At 42.4% G+C, this 19417-nt stretch overlaps 1 protein-coding gene across 1 annotated transcript; it reads left to right on the top strand.

The window, feature by feature from the left end:
* The first annotated feature begins 101 nt into the window (after window positions 1-101).
* LOC108498139 (hydroxysteroid dehydrogenase-like protein 2) lies at window positions 102-12847 on the top strand. Its single transcript, XM_017816489.1, has 5 exons — window positions 102-202; window positions 5536-5730; window positions 6232-6303; window positions 7563-7712; window positions 8158-12847. The coding sequence occupies exons 1-5, from the start codon at window positions 127-129 to the stop codon at window positions 8457-8459; spliced, it is 795 nt and encodes a 264-aa protein (XP_017671978.1). The 5' UTR covers window positions 102-126; the 3' UTR covers window positions 8460-12847.
* The last annotated feature ends 6570 nt before the right edge of the window (window positions 12848-19417 follow it).

Genomic DNA, 19417 nt, shown 5'->3' with positions numbered 1-19417 from the left:
CTGACTCTAGGAAGGTACTGTTTTGTCTCAAAAACCTTCTTTTTCCTTATGAATCTATTACCTTTTTTACCTTTCCTTGATAGTTATATTGATAGTGTCTTAGCTTATACCATTTCTAAATACGGGATGTCCATGTGCGTCTTGGGAATGGCAGAAGAATTTAGAGGAGAAGTTGCTGTCAATGCTTTATGGCCTAAAACAGGTGAATTTTTTTTTTATGGTACTAAAATATTGACTTTCTGTGTTTTGACTGTTGGAACTTGCTTTATTTGACATTTAATATACTTCAGACTTCTTCTGGAATTGATTCAGAAGAATTAGCAGTTCTTTTATATCATTTTGGTTCATCCTGCACGGGTGCTGGTCTTCATTCCTAGTTCTCACTAGACCATTGCCACTTTGATCTAAACTCATCTTCAGCTAGTTTGCAACCCATTCAACTCCTTCAGCTGGTTAAAGCATGCGTGTAGATTTGGCTTGTCTGTACTTTTTCTCATGCACCCAGAGTTTTGGTTTGGACAGAATCATAAAAGTATTAGTGTGCTTTCATTAGCAGATATTGAGCATCTGTATAAGTTGTACTCTTTAGAATTCCTGCTAGTTAAATTGCCAGAGTTCACATGGAACTGACAAGATAGATACCTCTGTGAACGTAGAAGTAGTTTAAAAAACCCTGTTCCTAGAAATTTTGGCACAGTGAAGTTCTGTGAAAAGTTGTTCACAGAACTATGTGATTGCAAGTTACAGGAAATTAAAGAGCTCTGTGGAAGAAAAGCAACTCAGTGCTCCTACACTGTGTTAACATCAGTTTATTTTCTGTGAGTCTGTGGGGGTCAGGGCTGCTGTTCAAGATTTGGCCAGCTGTTTGCCAAGGAGGCCAGTCTCTTCACCCCAAATACATCTGTGGGCAGAAATGATACTGATGTTAAAATCAATACCAGACAGAGGGTAATCCTGCCCTTTAGTGGTGTAAGCCCCATCATTGTGTTAGGAAACATTACAACAGCAGTGTCTATTTCCTTAACCTAGTGCAGGGAGGGAAGAAGCAAGAAGAGTAAAAAATATGAACCAAAATCCTCTTTTGAGGATGGTGCTCCAGTGTAAGAAGTATTTGTACACAGGCACTTTTCAATGTTTTCATGTTAGGAGTTGCAGGCCTCTTTTTACTTGTAGTGCGAACTGGAACTCTCTGATCTGCTTTCTCTAAAGTGAGAAATATGAGCAAAACTTAAATATTTCAGACAAAATCAGCTGAGTTTCTTAGCTAAAATAGGTGATAATCAATTGGACACGGGTTAGTGCGTCTGACAGACTTGGTTGTTTTTCATTGGTCTGGATGCTTGCATCTTAAATTCTCCCAGTACATGGATGCCTCATAATTCTTCTCACTCTATGAGTTTTACCTATAGAAATATTTTGGTAAGGGATAGACCTTTTTTGAATTACAGTTATATTGTTCATAATAATTATATCATCACAAAACCTGTACTGTTTCGAAGAGGATAAGGTCTTCATTTTTGATGTACTGAAGGCAACTACCTGTGTAACTTCGGGGTCTGGATTGCCTTCCAGTGGAGTCAAAGCTCACCTTTCAGGTTTCAGGTTTTTGTATTTTTTTATTTCTGAGGCAGTTAGAAGAAATATGAACTTGTTTCCGCATACTTGCTTTTTGAGCGCTCCAGGAAAACCTCAGAAAAGTTTCATCGAAGATTTCTGAGGATCTGTGGGATCTGGAACAGAGCATGAAACTTGATTCTTGAAGTCTGTAGCTCCCTAGACCTCACACCCATCCCCCTGTCTTGTCTTTAAAATACCACTGCTAAATGGGTTTTATATCTCCTCAGAATCCTGTGGGGGGGAGTAATTTGGTTTTTCATTAACAGAGGTGACCTTTTACCTACCATTGTGTGGTTTTTTTACGGTCACTGACTGATCAAACAATGTATGTTGTCTGTGAGAGCTAGGGACAGTAAAGGAATTAATCCACAATATGTCGTTCAGACAGAGACATGGTATGAAGCTGCAGACAACACTACCAATTTCACTTATTTTTTCATGCAAAAGATGTTACAAGATTACAGGTGTCTTGTAAGAGCACATATTTACATTCTGCATAGGCACATTATGTGCCCCCTCCACAGCTTTCTGATTTTCCAACACCTTCTTTCTGATTCTGGATATGGTGGAATAAACATCCACTAATAATATGGTGGAAATGAGTTGGTGCCTTTATGGGTCCCAACATACCATTGAAAGCTAAAGAATTTTTTTCTGCAGAGACCAGATGGTTATACTAAGTCTATTTTGCAATGTAGTTGTTTTCCCCCACCCGTCTGAATCATAATTTGGCTTCCTATTTTTCATGGAGAGGGAAAAAAGGACCTGTCAGAATTTCACCACCTGCTCACAATGGAAATTTTTTCAGAGGGATGGCTAACTTTATAAGCAGAAGTTACATTAAGTCTTATGTTGCATATTTGAATACATTATTTCTTTCTTATGTTTGCATATACTGCAGCACTCCAAATAGTACCAGTGTCTCAGATGTGGTCTGTTATTAAAGGATGTCTAGATGGTATTAAGTAAACTTCTGCAAAATCTGACATTCTTATGGGGGTGAAGTAGGAAACCCAAACCAAAGAAAGCCATATCTGTCTTTCTCTTGTGCGTTGCAGTGCCATTGTGTCCTTGGTAACACATCTGTACCTGCTAAAATAAGTTAGAGGAGAACACTGCAGGAACTGCCACTTGTTAAGGAGTGAAGCTAATACCTGTTCCCCACAGCATCTGTAGTACATGAGGCTTGGAAGTGCAGGAAGATTCAATTTACAAATGAAAACGTTATCTATTCTAATAAATGCTTTTCTAAATGAAGATTTCTCTCTGGGAAATGCTGTAAAGTATTTAAAAAAGTAATTAGGCTTTCTGTAGAATTCAAGGTATGCAAAAGAGCTTTTTATTTGATGAATCCATTCTTGCTCATTCATCTTAAGGCTGTTAGAAACATTGGATGAGCTCTCAAAGTTTGTATAAATCAGTGATGCCTCCAGGAAAACCAGTGTGTCCTCAAGTATAAAGGAGGATAATGTGTGAATTCTCTAGTACTAAAAATAGTCTTTCGAGAGGTTTTCTCTTCCAAAAGTGAGAAAGTTAACTACTTTCTTGTGGTCATCCAGAGAGATAGTGTTACAGACTTCCACCATATCTAAAATAAGTTGCAAAGTACTTAGTTTAGAAGTCCACTATAATTTCATACAAATGTGTTTAACCTCAGTGTTAGTATGGATGCCTGGATCTGTTCATTTGCATGTGACAGTATGCTGGTAATAAGATGCCAAGAGCTCTCCATTTATCTAAAAGTGAAAGAGAATGCCTTTCAGAAGGGCAATCCCATCACAAACAGCGCAGAGGAATAAAAGAGGTGTCCTGTGACAAAACTGGAAGTCTCTTCATGTGCATTAGAGGAAAACCAGCATCACTTTATGTGAAATGAATATAACAATGTGCAGTCAGACTACTGTTTGAGACCTTTTTGCTTTAGTCTATGCAATAGCCTGACTGTGCTCAGAAGAACAGTAGTTGACACTAACAGAGAAGTGGTAGAAATGTGGGCCAGGAAAAGTGAGTGGCTTAATGAATTGTCAGAATAATGGAATATATTTGGGTCAACAGAAGCCAGTAAATTTCATCAGAGTATTTGACAGAAATATCCTCTGAGCTGTTAGTAGTTATTAAAAAAAAAAAAAAAAAAGTCGTGCAGGGCAGATAGCATTTCAAAGGACTAAAGAAATGCAAATTTATTTTCTATTCTTAAAGATGAGAAAAAGACTTAGGGATACCTACATATATGTACAGTATATCTATTTGTCACTTTTTATTTAAATGTGTATTTATAGCAGTTCACTTGATTTTAAAAAAAGAGAGGCTGAGGTTGGTTAAAGGTAAATGAAACCTAGGGACTAATCCTGACCACAGAAGAGTAAAATAAGGGGGTCAACAAGAACATCTACATACCTTTGCACTTTCCTAGAAAACACTTGGACAGGAGTTCTGTGGCCAGCACTGAAGACTTTTTTCTGTTTTCCCAGTTCCTACTTTGGAAGGTGAATGATCCAGCTCAGATAGATATGTCCTGCATAGTGCCTATTTTTTGCTCATTAAGAAATGTTGGGATCATTTCTGCATCAAAATTGCTCTTACTTTGTGTGGAATGGAGGACCGAAAGGAGGAAAAAAGTGATGTAAAATCAAGTTTATTGTTCTGCTTCCATGCTCTTCTGTCCCAAAACTTGAGAGTAGAGTGTTGAGTCTTAAAAAGCAGATGGAAAAAAGCAGAACTGTATGAGGGGAAAAAAGTAACATGACAAGTGTAGAACACTACAACACTACATCCTTTCTGTGGAATAGGATGAAAGAAAAATGGAATGGATACCTCAGCCTGGAAGAGCAAATCACAGACTTGGACTGCAACATACCATAGTGTTAATAGCTCCCATGGGGGAGGCATAAACAAAATTAATGGAATGGTGCAGAAGTAGCAGATTTAGTTAATATAAGAACCAGAAGCTTAGGAGATGTGAATTTTATTCTTGGGTCTAACACAGCCTTTCTGTGAAATCTTGAACAAGTTGTTTGAGGTTTTGCTATTTGGTTTCTCATTAACTTTGGAGAAACCCTTTAGTATCACAGAATCACAGAATGTGCTGAGTTGGAAGGGACTCACAAGGATCAAAAAGTCCAACTCTTAATTGTGCACAGGACCATCCCCAAGAATCACACCATGTGCCTGAGAGTATCTTGAACTCTGTCAGGCTTGGTGCTATGGTGCTTGCCCCTGGGGATCCTGTTCCAGTGTTCAACCACCCTCTGGGTGAAGAAGCCTTTTCTAACATCCAGCCTAACCTCCCCTGACATTCCCTTGGGTCCTGTCACTGGTCACCGCAGAGATCAGTGCCTGCCCCTCCTCTTCCCCTCACAAGGATGTTGTAGACTGCAATGAGGTCTCCCCTCAATCTCCTCTTCTCCAGGCTGAACAGACCAAGTGACCTCAGCTGCCCTTCACCATCCTTGTTGCCCTGCTTTGGACGCTAAGAGCTTAATGTCTTTCTCATGGGAGTTATCAAAAGGCTAAAATTAATCATCGAGACTTTCAGTGTAATAATCATCATAGGGAATACCTCTTAATGACTCAGGTATCACACATTCACTTTGAGGAAAATAGTTGTCCTGTTAGTTTTTCATGACCTGAATAACCCTCGAAATCCAGAAGGGACGGGGTGGGGTGACCACTGATAAATAGGTAGGGGGATGTGAATGTCATAAAACATTCTGCCCTTTTTGATTCCTTTAGTAGTTTCCTAGTTTTCACTGTTGCTTGTAAAGAGTTATTTGTTGGTTGGGAGTATTTCATAGCTTTTGTCTTCCTACAGTTTCCTTTTGCATGAAAAGAAAATTAAGGTTGTATACGTGCGAGAGAAATGGGAATTCCACGTCATCAATGTTTAAGCTTTGTTTCCTTACTGTTCAAACTTTCTAGCCATACATACAGCTGCTATGGATATGCTGGGAGGAGCTGGAATAGAAAAACAGTGCAGGAAAACAGATATCCTGGCAGATGCTGCATACTGCATTTTAACAAAACCAAAAAGTTTCACTGGAAATTTCATTATTGATGAAGTTCTGCTGCGAGAAGAGGGAGTTAAGGATTTTGATGTCTATGCAATTGCACCAGGTAAAAGAGACCTTTAAGATGAGAAGTAAGTTCAGGAAGGAGGGAAGGACATATGGAGAATATTAATATAGTTTTTTTCCCAGGGGCTCTTACATTAGTCTGTAAAAAAGTTGCTTTGCCTCAGCTTTGAGGATGTGCCTTCCCAGAAAGCACATATGTGTCCACTGGGAGTCTAATAATCAAATGCCTATTAAATTATATTAAGAAATTCTTTAATGAAAAAAAAAATCTACCTGCATTGTAGATGTATGTATTAGTATTTAACAGCTAGTGAGATAGATTTTTATTTTTTTCCTTCTTCAAATGTTCTTCATTGCAACTTTAAAAGCCCTCTAGGTCAGATTTTAAAGGAACAAAACTCTAAACATGTTATTTCATGCTATGTTTTTTCCTTCAAGTTGTAGTTTATTTACGTATAGACTTGGCTGTAATTTCATATGAAATTGATTCCTTCTGTCCAACTTTACTTGGATTTATTATTATATTTTTCCTTCCTCTTAGGTCACCCTCTGATACCTGACTTCTTCTTGGATGTTGAGATTGACACTACAGCTGTGAAACAAAAAGGATATGGTAGGGAAAGCACTGTGTGTACAAGTCCATAATTTCTGACAATAATGAGTGCCCTCTCTATTTCTAGTTGTTTTTCTTTTTTCTCCTAAGAGTGGACTTCACTCAAGGTATTTAGCAGAAACCCTTTTCTCATTTGGAGGGTACTAAAAACTAGAGAAAAAAATCCTACCTCCTGCAGGACTTCTGTGGTATAAAGTCAGTGCATTATTTTGAAAAATCCTTTTTGAAACATCTGAATGTGGTAGTAAGAAGGTCACATGTAAATATCACTGGAAATTAAATAGCAAACGGCACATTTTGCAGGAATATCTCCTTTGCCTTGTTAAATTTATACAAAAGAACATTACATAAATCCTCCATGGCTTCTTAGATGAAACATGCACAATTTACACAATTAAAATAAGTCTTAGATGAAATGCAGAAGTCTTTTTTAGAAAAGCTTTGGTTTCGCTTTTTCAGAACTGTAGTGTGTCAAGTTAGAGGGCAACTAAGAATGCTGAACAGGTTTCATAGAAGTGTTGAACTAGGGATAAGAGAAGGGCAGAGAAGGCAAAGTTTGAACAGTTCCTTTCTGTTGGAAATACTATTTGAGCTGTTGAACTAGGAGGATTGTTCTGCCAGAGATGGATGGTGTTAGTTCCCTGGGCCTCATGATACTGGGACTCACAGAACAGACCTAACTGGTTTTTGGTATTGAAGACACCTAGGACACTTTCAACAACATTTTTAGAGGCTGATCAGCTTGACTGACTTTGTAAATTGCAAATGCTGTCGTACAATAGAATGCTGATCAAAGCAGCAAATTGAGGCTTAGAAGCCTTTGCAGAAGAATTCATGAAAATATACATGTTCTTTACAAGATAGACAAGACAGAAGTATTTTGAGATGAAAGTGATGGCTATTAAAGACACTGGTTTTTTTTTTAGTGTTGTCAGGAGTATATGGATTATGTAAAAAAACTGCTGTGTAAGCATTTGTAATGAACTGAGAACAGTAAGAATTTTGCTGTCGTTTTATTTCCCCTTTATTTTGACATATTAGGAAGTGAAATATATTTCAGAATTATCTGTAGTGCTCTACACCTATTCAGATCCTAGGTGCAGAAAGCATCCTTTATGGGTGTAAATACTAAAATGGGAACATAATCATTTACTCTACTTTGAAGCTTAAATCTTTTCAAATGGAGCTCTCAATGCATATTTCTCCATTCATTTTTAAAGTGGTTATCATTTGAAAGAGAAAAATAATCTTTGTTGTAGGTGCTGCCCAAGCATTGAAAGAGGAGAAGACAGAATCTGCTCCAGCCAAGCCATCCGGGCCTGTTGCAGAAACATTCAGAGTTATTCAGGGGGCCATGACGGAAGAGAACGTGAGAAGTACTCAGGGCGTCTTTCAGTTTGAATTATCTGGTAAGAGCATCAAATGTGAAACCTTCCCTAGCAAAAGGCACTCGGTGATTTCAAACAGAAGCACTCACCTTTTCAAGCGGATGCCGAAACAGAGCAGCTCCTCTCCTGTTGTGCTGTGATGCTCCTTCTGAGGACCTCCAGCAGGCACAGGGAGCTGCTGCCACTCCTGCCGTAGGTGGAGCCTTTGTCACTTTGTCGCTGCCCTCCCTGACAGGGTTGGTGTGAGGACAGGCAGGGGTGCTCCCAGGGTCTCCTTGAAACACCCGCTGCCTCCAGGTCTGTGAGCGAAGGGCAGCCTTTGGGCTCTCCTGCCCGTGTCCCCACATGGGCACGTGGGGCTGGGGTCACCTGCCAGGGGTTGGCTTTGGCTGCCTCCAAATGGGAGGAGGGCAGAGCACCTTTGCTGCCTTTGCTGCCTCGTCACCTCTCTTCGTTCTCTGTGCAGGTGACGGTGGAGGCACGTGGTATATCGACCTGAAGAACAAGGGTGGGAGCACTGGCTTTGGAAAGCCTCCTGGGACAGCTGATGTGGTTATGAGCATGTCGAGTGCTGACTTTGTGAAAATGTTCACAGGTGAGGGACAAAGGCCTCTGTCAGACCGGTGCCCAGAAAACCTTCTGCTGATGGGGGAGGAGACTGGCATCTCGCTTTCTGCTCTGGGATGGAGGAGCTTTCAGCTTTTTGTGGCTCAGGAGAAAGTACAGGCCAGAAGTGCTTGCATTTTTCTGGACTCCTGTGTTTTGTGAACAGGAAGAGAACAAAAGGTTACTCTTCTTTTATTAACCAGGTATTGACATTTTAGCAGCCAGCGTAGCTTCAGAAAGAATCCAGTCAATGTGTTGTATTTGTGTTCTGCACAGCTCTACGCAGTGTTTCCTAACTGTGCACTGCTTTTACAGGAGAACTTGGTAGGAAAATAACCTGATTTCTTTCATCTCCCCTGAGACATCTGAGTTATAGGGTCTTTTCTCCATTAAAATCAGTCATAATCTAATAATTTCCCTAAGTAATAGGATACAACTGGCCCTCTTACAGAGTGTTTTCTGGCTCCAGAAAAGGTAGGTATTGGTGAAGTTCTGTTGGACAAGAGGCAGTATCAGAACTTTCACAATGTTAAATTGCTACACTTCTTTGTAAGTGCGATTTTCGCATTTATCACTATTCGAAACAGTTCTGAACCTTCTTTAGCAAGCTTCAAAATGAAGTCAGAAGAGAACAGATTATTCATGAGAAAAGAAGTTATCCATTAAGTTAATCATTATAATCAAGACCTCAAAATACTTCTACAAATGAACTGGAAAAGTAAATTCTATTTTATTTAATCAGCCTCATCATTTTCAGCAAAGGGCTTTAATATTGTGAAATATAGATAGATAGATAAATACATTGTTAGACTGAGAGATTTTAATTGTATGTGATTTAATTGCAGTGTCTGATTTTTACCACATGGATAAAACTATGAAGTATATTCCAAAGCAGAATTTCTAAAGAACTTGAAGATCTTACTCTAAAGATATTACTGTTTCCTCTGCACAGCCTGTATCCAGGTCCTTTCCATTTTCTAATGAATTTTCTAATGATTCCTTTTCTCTTTTTAGATAAGCTAAAGCCATTCATGGCTTTCATGTCATGAAATTCTAGTGTTAATGGTGACACAGTTCTACCGTCAAGTCTGCCACAGATAAATTTTGAACACTAGCAGAAATACTGGCCTTTCATATATGACTACAATGCTTTTTTAAAGTGCCAGTTGTCATTTCTTTTTGATGGAGTATAAGTATTCAATAGATTTTATAATTTTTAGAGAAGTTACAACTCAGTCTGAATATAATATCCAACAGCGAACATTTTTAATAACTTGCTGTAATGATTAAAATAAAAACTATGTCCCAAAATCCTGATGTTTCAAGCTTATAGGAACTGACCACTCCTATCAGATGTTATTAAAAAAGGCGGATGATTTCAAGCTATTGGAAAACACAGTGTATGTGCTTGCATGAAAAATATGGCTACACATATTTTATTTCTTTAGGGAGCCACCTTGAAATGCTTGAAATACATCTTTTGAAATCTACTGAGTCTAGAAAACATTTTTCAAGTGAACATATATATTCAAAGTACATTTTCAAATGCCACCCTGTGACACTTAAAAAACTGAGGCAGATGAAAGAACTTGGGTATCGGGAGCAACCTTGTTTAGTTTCATACCTATTTCATAAGCAATCCCATGTCTTTGCAATTTTCCTTTCTGTGCAACTTTTCTGCCAATGAATTTTTGTTTTTCAGGGTTACTGGGGTGGAGGGGAAAGGTGTGCAGCATCCAGTACAGCATTAACTGTGTCCTGGCACCTGAAGACAGAATGTGTTTATTTGCTTCCCTGCCTATGTGGGTAGTTAATGGTGCGTGTGCTTCTTGTGTAGTAAGTAATACTGCTCTTGCATAACATGTTTGATAACTGTAGTGTCATTTGGCGAGGTACTGTGATGCCTGTGACACCTAGAGAAAAGCGTCATCTTCAGAAGAAAAGTGCTTTTGTTTCAGATGGATCCAGAGCAGCACAACCTGCCTCCAACTGGCCACTGTGTTTCTTCTCTCTCTAACATATCAGTAGTGGTGCTTGCATGGTGTAGGAGTGGGAGCTCTCCAGGCTCAGAATCTTTAGAATAAGTGGTGTGCCTTGCCATGGGTACTGTGGGACCCAGTGATCCAGAGTGTTAGGGATATTTGATCCTTGCATTACAAATTTTCATATTATGCCATTTCTGGAGTTTTCACTGTAAAAAAAAAGACATGACTGAAAAACAAGCCAGTCCACTGTGCACTGTGAGGACAAGACCTAGAATGGGTGCTACAGTAGAGGAATTACTGAAGGTATTCACATTCTGCAGAGGATTTTTACATGAGGTCAAAACTGTGTTGCTTTTTAATCCATTGCTCACTTCACTGCTTTTGAAGCCCATAAAAATGAAATGGCTAAACAAACTGTGATTGTTTTGCTACTGTGGGTAACTGTTTTTCTGGATGATGGTAAAGCTACAGGTTTTCTGGGTGATGATAAAGGAACAGAACAGCTCCAGGACCTATGTAAGGCACAGACACGATCTGTTTGCTGCTGACGGTAGTGAGCAGGACTGATGGCTCATCCATCACACTGGAAGGAGATGTAAACTCATGCCTCGTGTTCTCAAGGGCTTTGTTTCGATGTCATTTCTCCCACGTCTTCAGCACAGTTCCAGCTCCTCCGGCGGAGTTTAGAGAGGCGCCGGGACCGACGGAGCGGCCGCTGCCAGCAGAGGGAGCAGGCAGCCCACTGCAGAGCGTTGCCTTTGGACACCCAGCGCTTCCGAGTGCTGCCAGCGTTGCGCAGGCATCCTAAAGGACCAAACTCGCCAAAGTGCAGCAATATCTTTTCTGCCCAAAGCAGGGGTCAAGTGTGGGATAGGGTAGGATGCGCAGATTTGCGGCAGCATCAAAATCTGCGTCTGTGCCTTGCAGCCTCTCATCTCCCTACCCCTGCTTTTGGTACAGTCCCCGCTCCAGAAGGGAGAGGGTGTACTTCTAGGTGACAGAGCACTAGGACTTGTCATTCTTATCTCTCCCACTAAAATAATCAGCGAGGGTGTAATGCTTTGTTGTCAGGGACAGCCTTGGTTTGCAAGAATATTGGCCTGGATGCTTAAAACTTTGACAAAAATTAAACCCACTGAATCTCAGTCCATATAATGGAGTGTTGCTTAATCTTAGTTCTGTGCAGCATTCTATCCTGGAACAAGATGTTGCTTTATATAACAAAGCTAAGCTTTAACTAACTAAATATAATTAGCTCAAGCAATAATACATAGAGTCAGTATTTTTTACTGTGGGGGACTATAGCTCTGCTTCCCTCTGTTTCCATAAGGGGCTAAGACCTTGCCAACTGTATAATAACTGTATCATCACACCTCTTGAGGCAGGTTTACCTGCACAGAGTTTTATCAGTGAGGTCCACACATCAAGTTGGAGTTACCATAAGGAAAATAAATGGAAAGAGAAGGAGGTGCCTGACCAGTAGCCAGCCAAGAAGTGAAGCAATGTGGCCCCAAGAAGAGTGTCCTTTCCAGAGCCTGCTAGCAGTAAGGATGAGGAAGATGTCTATAGTTATTCTTTTCAGGCTTTTTCCTCTTTTAACTCTGTGCTTGGTATTAGGACCTAGCCAAGCTACCTCTGGGTTGTTCCTGTATGTGATGCTGTCAGTGCTGACGAGATCACATTTAATCAGTCACAGGTGGTGCATGTCAGTCACTCCACTTTGAGCATATTTATGGCTGGTAATACTTATTGAATATTTACCTGATTATTATATACTTTTCTATTTGCTAACTCTTATTTTTCCCCTAACGTAACCTAAAGTTACAAACCAGATATGAAACACAGGGGAAAGAAATGGTGGATTCTCAGATTATCAGCAGTTGCTTTCTATGAGAACCTATTAGAATACTGAGGTTTGCAAGTGGAAGGCCATGAGGATAATATCACAAAAGCAATAGCACAGGAAGGAGAAGGGAAAAAGATTGACACAGCAATTCAGGTGGAAGGCTGCAGGGCTGGAAGTGAAAGGCAAACTATGAAGGGTGCATGGGAGACCCTTGGTGCAAAGGTGAAGGCACTTATATTTGTCTTTATGCAGCAATTGATGTGTCTGGTGTTTGCTGCTCAGTGCTAAAGGAGTGTTTATGCAATGAAATTGTGATCACAAGGTTGGTCTCAGAGGCCACATTAGAACTTCATAACCAAGGCAGCAGGAAAGTGCACACAGTGTTTCTGCATGGCTCAAGCTCTATGGTTAAGCTCAAGTTCTATGATTAAGCTCACCAGAAAGTGAAGCAAGAAAGAAAAAGTATGTTCTGTTAAATTTCTTGAATGGTGTGAATAGTGATTTTAGGCTTATTTCCCTGTTCTCACTCTCTCCCACTGATAGGAATCACACGGCATGAGCAACAACTCTGAAAACATACCTTTCAATCCATGGTTAAAGCTTTAGCAGGGTGAGGGATAAATATTATATCATCATTATCTTCAGTCGTTATCTTTGTCCTAATGGACTGTGAGTATGTGTGAGATGTGGTATTGGGTGAATAAACAACACAAAATCAGGGTATAGAGTTCTGGACTTTTTTTTACCTAGAAACATAATTAATACAATTCATAATATTTTGTCCAGAAGGATATTGTGAGCTCTTTCTTTATAAGGTAAGAGGTTATTATTTCTGCTAAATAATTAAATGTGATAAAAGAGAATTTTGTGATCCAGCCTTTACTGTAGCAGCAGAGTGTCTAGGTCACATCTATTCACTGAAACAGGTCTCTCAAACTTTGAAGTTTACCAGGCCAAAAATGGAGGGAACAAAAGAATAACATGGTTGCCTCAAGTCGAGCAATGCAAGTGGGTGAAGAGCATGACCCAGTTATGTTTTAAAGCCATTCTCAGTGTTGTAAAATGCATTAGGGAGACCACAGGCTGAGACCAAAGCATCCTGGTTTCTTAGACATAGAAACAGCCATTGTCCTTATCCCATATACAGAAATTACACACTGTATGTTCTTACTGTCAGACAAATTTCCATCGTGTAATTAGCACATCTTATAGTGACAAGTCTCCTGCTTGCTTTCAAGTGGGTTTCTTGTTAAGCTGTTATTACATAATTTTACTATACTCATTATTCAGATTTTTGTTTAAATTGCTCTGCCTTACCTGTCATGCAACAGCTGACACTTGCACACTGTTTCCACAAAAAAAGCCAGGTGTCTCTACTGTCATTATGGGAATTCCCAAAGCAAATGGGAAGTTGCTATCCAGTTAAAGAGGAAATGGAGAACTCCAGTCCTGTTTTTTTCTATCTCAACCCCCTCTTGCAGATGACTGCTCTGGGGAAGCTGTACAGTATATGCAGTTCATCAAGGCTTTCTATGACTCTGTTTTTTTATTTTGCAGGTTAGTCTTTTTTTGCCTGTGAGACATGTATGTTACTGACCTATGACATCACCTGAAACTGAAATAATTTTTAATACTGAAAGAAGATAATTCTTTACATTTTAAATAATTTTTGTAAGAGCTCTGTCTTCTAAGCAAACATTGAAGAAATCAGATTTTCTGTAATGTGGCAGTTCATATTCTGTCTGATTTACACGCAGAGAGCATTGTCAACATCACTTGTTCTTCCATGAGAAAAAACAATGGAGACTGCTTAATTTGTGTAATAAAAGTGTAATGAGTACTGACAATTCGACTTCTTGGACTCTGTGAAGCCATAGCAGACAAGAGGAGCCTGGAAAGTAAACTAAATTAAAATCCACAGGAACTTAATACAAAACAGATTTGTATGGTGACAACTCTGAAAATGCACAGACTGGCTTCTCAAGGGTATTTCAAGCCTCTCATGAAGCAGCACAGAATTTTCACAAGCACCTTGGGGACTGATCTTCATATACCTTTTCCTGTGTTACTACTAATTTTGTTAGTTGCAGCCTGGTAACAAAACTAACAAAGGAAGGACCAGCAGCACGTTAGTTCTGCTCTGATATGCTCGCGTGTTACTATGAAATATCCTTGTGATGACCACAAGGACAGGATTTGTCTGCAGTGTTTCCTACGACATTATGCACATGTGAAGGAAAGGTGGCTGCCAAATATGACAATCTGAGGTCTTGGTGGAGAAAACTAACAGGTACTTCTGTCTGGTTGTCAGCTGTCCCGGACAGAGTACGAAAAAATTTAGAATTGACCCAAAGGCTGAGTGTTTTTCCTGGGTTACAGCAGCCTAGCTTTGCTGCACTGCCACTGAAAACACAGGGATACAAAGCCCTCTGCATGGTCCACAAGAGAAGGACTCCTTATACACTAACCCCCAGTGCTCCAGGAGAGTGTTGTAATACCCCACCTTCACTCGTCACACCAGTTGTCTGCAAGTCAGACCACTTGTCTTCCTGCAGTTCTGAAGGAAAGTGCCACCCACCTTGCTGTCCTTGACTTCCAGTCCTCATGGCTGGGTGTCTGTGATTGTACCTGCCCCACAGACACGCCTGTTGCTCTACCTTCCAATGCACTGATGTCCCACCAGGGAACCCACCCCTTGTCCAACCCATTAACACTGGGTGGCAGACACCTGTTTCTCACCAAGCCCTTTCATCCAGAGAAGTGTGTGAGCAAAGGCTGAGTGGGTCTACCTTGTGTTTAGTCCTCTGAGAGGGACTGCAGGAGTGTTCCAGACTAACACACAGACTTTTGGGATGGGAAGCTGGCTCCCCAGATTTTTTGTGCTTGTACCTTTGCAATCAGTGTTGAGGCGGAGGAAGTCTCAGTGAAGATCCAGGTGTCTGCTTGCATGCTGGAAGGCTGTCTGAAACAGGCATCCCTCACAGTGGTACAGAGGAGGAGGCAATGTGGAAGACCACAAGGTTCTGCCAGGCACTGAGCTCTTCTTGGACTTTCTGAGACCGTCCAGATACTACTCTCTCCATGCTCCAGCTGACTGATGGGATAAAATCATGCTTGGGTCACAGCTAATGAAGTCTAAAAATGAAGACGAGTCTTTTAACTCACACTGCTGTTTCAAGGGGCTGTCTTTTTCAGCAAGATATTGGCTGTGCAGCAATTTTTCCTGTCTCAAAAATTGTTCCAGCTTAACTTCTTGAAGCTATTTTGGTTGGGCACACATTCCTCTGAGGAATATACCTTTGAAAAACACAGCAGGGTATTCCTACTGTGATGAGACACTGTTTTGTGATCTGCATTTGGCTGATGCCAGCCACAATTAGCAGCCATTGGAGGAGACATGTTAATGGGAACCTGTGGTGAACTGATGCAAAAAACAGCCTGTTGTGGCAGTGGCCTGATCCTGCCCTTCCTCCTGTGAAGTAATCACAGTCTTGATTTAAAACCTACATCTGGTCGAACAGACCATTCTTGACCTTTCTTGTTTTTCGCTCTCAACCCAGCTGCTCTTGTCCTATGCTTGGTCCTTAGCATATGGCCAACCTTCTGCTAAAAACAGAAGTATTTTCTGATTGCCCCTGTCTTCATCCCAGGTTGTTCATAACCTCCCAGGGCAGCTTCCCTCCTGTGAGAGCTGGGGGATTTCACCTGGGGTGCTGTTTCACCTTTGTGTTTTAGCTGGCAAAGTGTCTGGCACTGGATCAGGCTCATGACCACTGGTGGGGACCGATGGAGAGCCTATGTGCGTGCTGACACACCCTCCTCATCTAGGCAGGAGGGAGCAAGCACAGCCCGGGCACAAACTATAGGGATGTGACTCATTTGTTGCTTTCTTGCTGTGTGGGTCAAACGCAGGGCAGAGCTGGGTGGCAGAAACAAACCACTCAGCCTGAATCCCAGTTCACCTGCTAGTTCACCTGCCAGTCCTGCATGAATGAGGAACACGCCCAGTTGGTGCACATCTTATCTCACAAAGGGTATCACTGGGAAAAGCCAAGCTCTGCTCTGTTCTTGGTTGATCAATGCGGTGCTGAGGGGATGCTCAGGAAGCTGAGTGGGTTCATAACAAAGCCATGCAGTCACTTGGTGTCCCCATGTTTTCTAAGAGGTGGTGGCACCTGCGCTCTGACGTAGATGTCAATCACCATGGCTTTTGGACCTCTCTTCAAGCAGACAGTCAGGTGTTTCCAAACAAGAGGGCAGTGATTCCTTTCTCTCCTGTTTGGCAACTTGTGTCCTATTTCACAGGCACTGGCACAGCCAGTCTTTCTCCGCAAAAGGCTTGGTTCTTGTGGGATCTGAGATGTTTTTGCGCTTGCCCATTGTTTTTGGCCTCCTGGTGGCATTGGTGTTAATGGGATGGCAGGTTACCTGTCAGGGTGCCCAGGAGTTCTGAAGGGCAGAACATGTGCTTCCACTGAGCACCATGAGCAGTAGTTTTCCTGGCACTGGGGCCTGAATGAGACAATTTACCCTTGTCACACAGCCTGATAGGGCTAATAAATGGTCACAGCACAGATGGGTAAACACAGGTTAGTAAATTGTCAGAGGTCACAGAAAAAAATCCGTATTAGATCTGGGATGATGATGTGATACACCTTCTTCCTCAGCCCACTGCATTAATGACAGGACCCTGCTGCCTCAGCTGGGCCTGCAGAGGTGCTTAGCACCTCCAGTAGGTGTCCATGCCAACACTCAGACCTCTGCCTCAATGTGTTTTATGCCAAGTGAGGAATAGGAGCAGAAATGATCAGCAATAACACCTCCTCACCACAGCAGTCCCTCAGCTTTGCAGAGGCAGGGCAGTCTGTCTGCCCACCTTAGAGTGGCCAGCACAGTCCTGTCACGTCAATAGCAGCAGCTTTCCTTCCTAGAGAAAATCTTGCTTTCTCTGGAACCTCAGCACACATGATTGCTGCCCTCCCAGTGCAGTTACCAATACAGACTGTGAGCTAAAATGAGCTCATGCAGAACTGCAGTTCTGTGCCTAGTGCTGGTGACATTATTCCAGGCTAGCTGAGCTCTTTGACAGCAAACACGATATGAACCAGAACCCTCTGATGCAATTACAGCCCTGTGTACAACCCCGTGATGATAATAGGGCACAATAGCCAAGCAACCATGTCAGAGGCTTGAGAAGCATTTTCAAACCTTCTTTTTGATTAAAGCGTGCAGAGACAGCATTGACCTGGGGCTGCTCACAATGAGGAAGTGAAGAAGGAGTAGGAAGAGCTGAGGGAGAAGGTGCAAGGAAGGTAGGCTTGGAGGCTACTTTGTCCTGTTGCCATAAAAGAGCATGATAGAAAAAGAGAAAAGCAAAGAAAAAAAATACAAAGGAGTGAATGAGATTGAAGACCAGCAGTGAAGAGCAAACCCCTTGTGTTACCTGAGCGCAGCTGATGTGCCTGATTGTAAGGATTCCAGAGATAAAGGCAGTCCTTCTCTTCAGGAATTCCTATTGTCATAATTTTTGAAAGTGTAACTATTTGACCTTTAAAAGGCAGCTCAGCAGCTCCCATCTTGGAGGCAAACAGAGCACTGGTTTCAAACAATATCACCCACGCACCCTCTTGCCCAGGAGATGTGTTTGATGGCCCATGGAGTGCTGAGGGAGCATGTCCCTGAAGAGCAGCTCATCCCTGCCCCTGGCAGGACCTTGTGGGCACAGCAGAGTCCAAGAAGGTTGTGGTCTTGTCCTCAATGTTGCCAGTGCTTTGACTATAGGTCTTCACACTAAAAGCAAGATGTGGAAGCAGGGTGTCACATGTTTGATCATGATGGACAGAGGCAGACTCTCCCTTGACTCCCTGGAGTAGTTACTTTTTCTTATATTTAGGGTTCTCTGTCTTTAGGAGTCTACCACCGAACCCTTGATTTTAAAGTATTAAAGGCCTCCACTGAGGTGCAGCAACATGACAATGACATCTTACTGAAAATGAAAAGAGCAGAAGGGATGGCAATCTTCCCTGAGCAAGCCTAACACTGCTACCAAATTCCCCTGCTGCATCACAGGCAAACCCAGAAAGAGCATTACTTTTGGCATGAATACACTTCCAGATTGCCTCCATTATACTCTTGCATAAGCATTGTTGCCATCGTAGCCGGTAGCATGTGTTAGCCCATTCAAGTTTTGCAAATGTTGGCATAAGGAAGATGAGGAAAGGAAACCTCTGGGGCATGAAGCAGCCGGCTTGAAAGGCTGATATCCAGGCCTGTCTCCTTCTGGAGTGATATAACAAGGCAGAAGAAAAAAGCCCAACTGAGGAGATGAGTAGAGTTTGCTTTGGCATGTACCTTACTTATTGTGGGACAACCAACACCCAGAGAAAATGCTGCAAGCACACGGTGAGCTCTCGCATGATTAATTGCAAAAAAATCCCAATGTGAGTAATGTTGCTGATAGGATCTGTAGTTGCAGGCAAATCAAGAAAGTTGTCATTTTCACAACAAATAAACTGCAGTTTTGATTGCCCTATATACAGGTGGAGGATGAGTGCACGTGTGTGTGCACATGTATATACTCCACGTAAAATTACTGCATTGTGCTGTACCTATGATCTCATTAAAAAAAAATATTAAGTAACAGTAAATCGTATATCTTTGTATCTGCACGAAGCAACCGAGTGGCAGCTTTTTGGACACAGCTACTTTGAGTAACTCAACCGCCGTTAAGTCAACAGACCTTCACCAGAGTAACAAGAATTACGTTGTTTCATGTCAGTGGAGAACGTGTTCCTTAGTGGGACAGCCCCCGTCTTCACGTGCACGCATTTCCCCCCGTTTTCAGAAGGAAGCACCCCTGCCCACGGCAACGCAGGGAACGCGACTCCCTTCGCCCGTGTCCACGCAGAGCGGCACGGCGACCACCCCGTCCCTGGCCCCCGGGGGTCTGTGCCGCCCCGCGCCGCACGCAGGGAGGGGCCGTGTCCCTGCCCTGCCCAGCGCCGGCCGTGCCGCTCCTCCCGCCGCCCGCCCGCCCGTCGCGGTGCGGGCCGTGTGCGGGGCCGGTGTGCGGGTGTGCCATTGCACACTTCCTGCGGTGCGGGGCACCGGGAGCCGGTTTCCGGTGGCTGACAGGAGCTGGAGCCCACAGCTGCCTCCTCCGGCGCGGAGTACCACACACCCCCGCACACACCGCGGGAAAGGAGGAGGAGGAGGAGGAGGAGGGGGAGGAGGGAGCGGAGCAGCCCCCCCGCCGCAGCCCCCGAGCGATATCGCGGTAACCCCCCCAT

The sequence above is a fragment of the Lepidothrix coronata genome, unplaced genomic scaffold, assembly GCF_001604755.1.
Source record: "Lepidothrix coronata isolate B3197 unplaced genomic scaffold, Lepidothrix_coronata-1.0 Scaffold55, whole genome shotgun sequence".
Classification (NCBI taxonomy): Eukaryota; Metazoa; Chordata; class Aves; order Passeriformes; family Pipridae; genus Lepidothrix; species Lepidothrix coronata.
The sequence above is the reverse complement of the archived record's forward strand: the minus strand, read 5'-3'. Positions and strand labels throughout refer to the sequence as shown.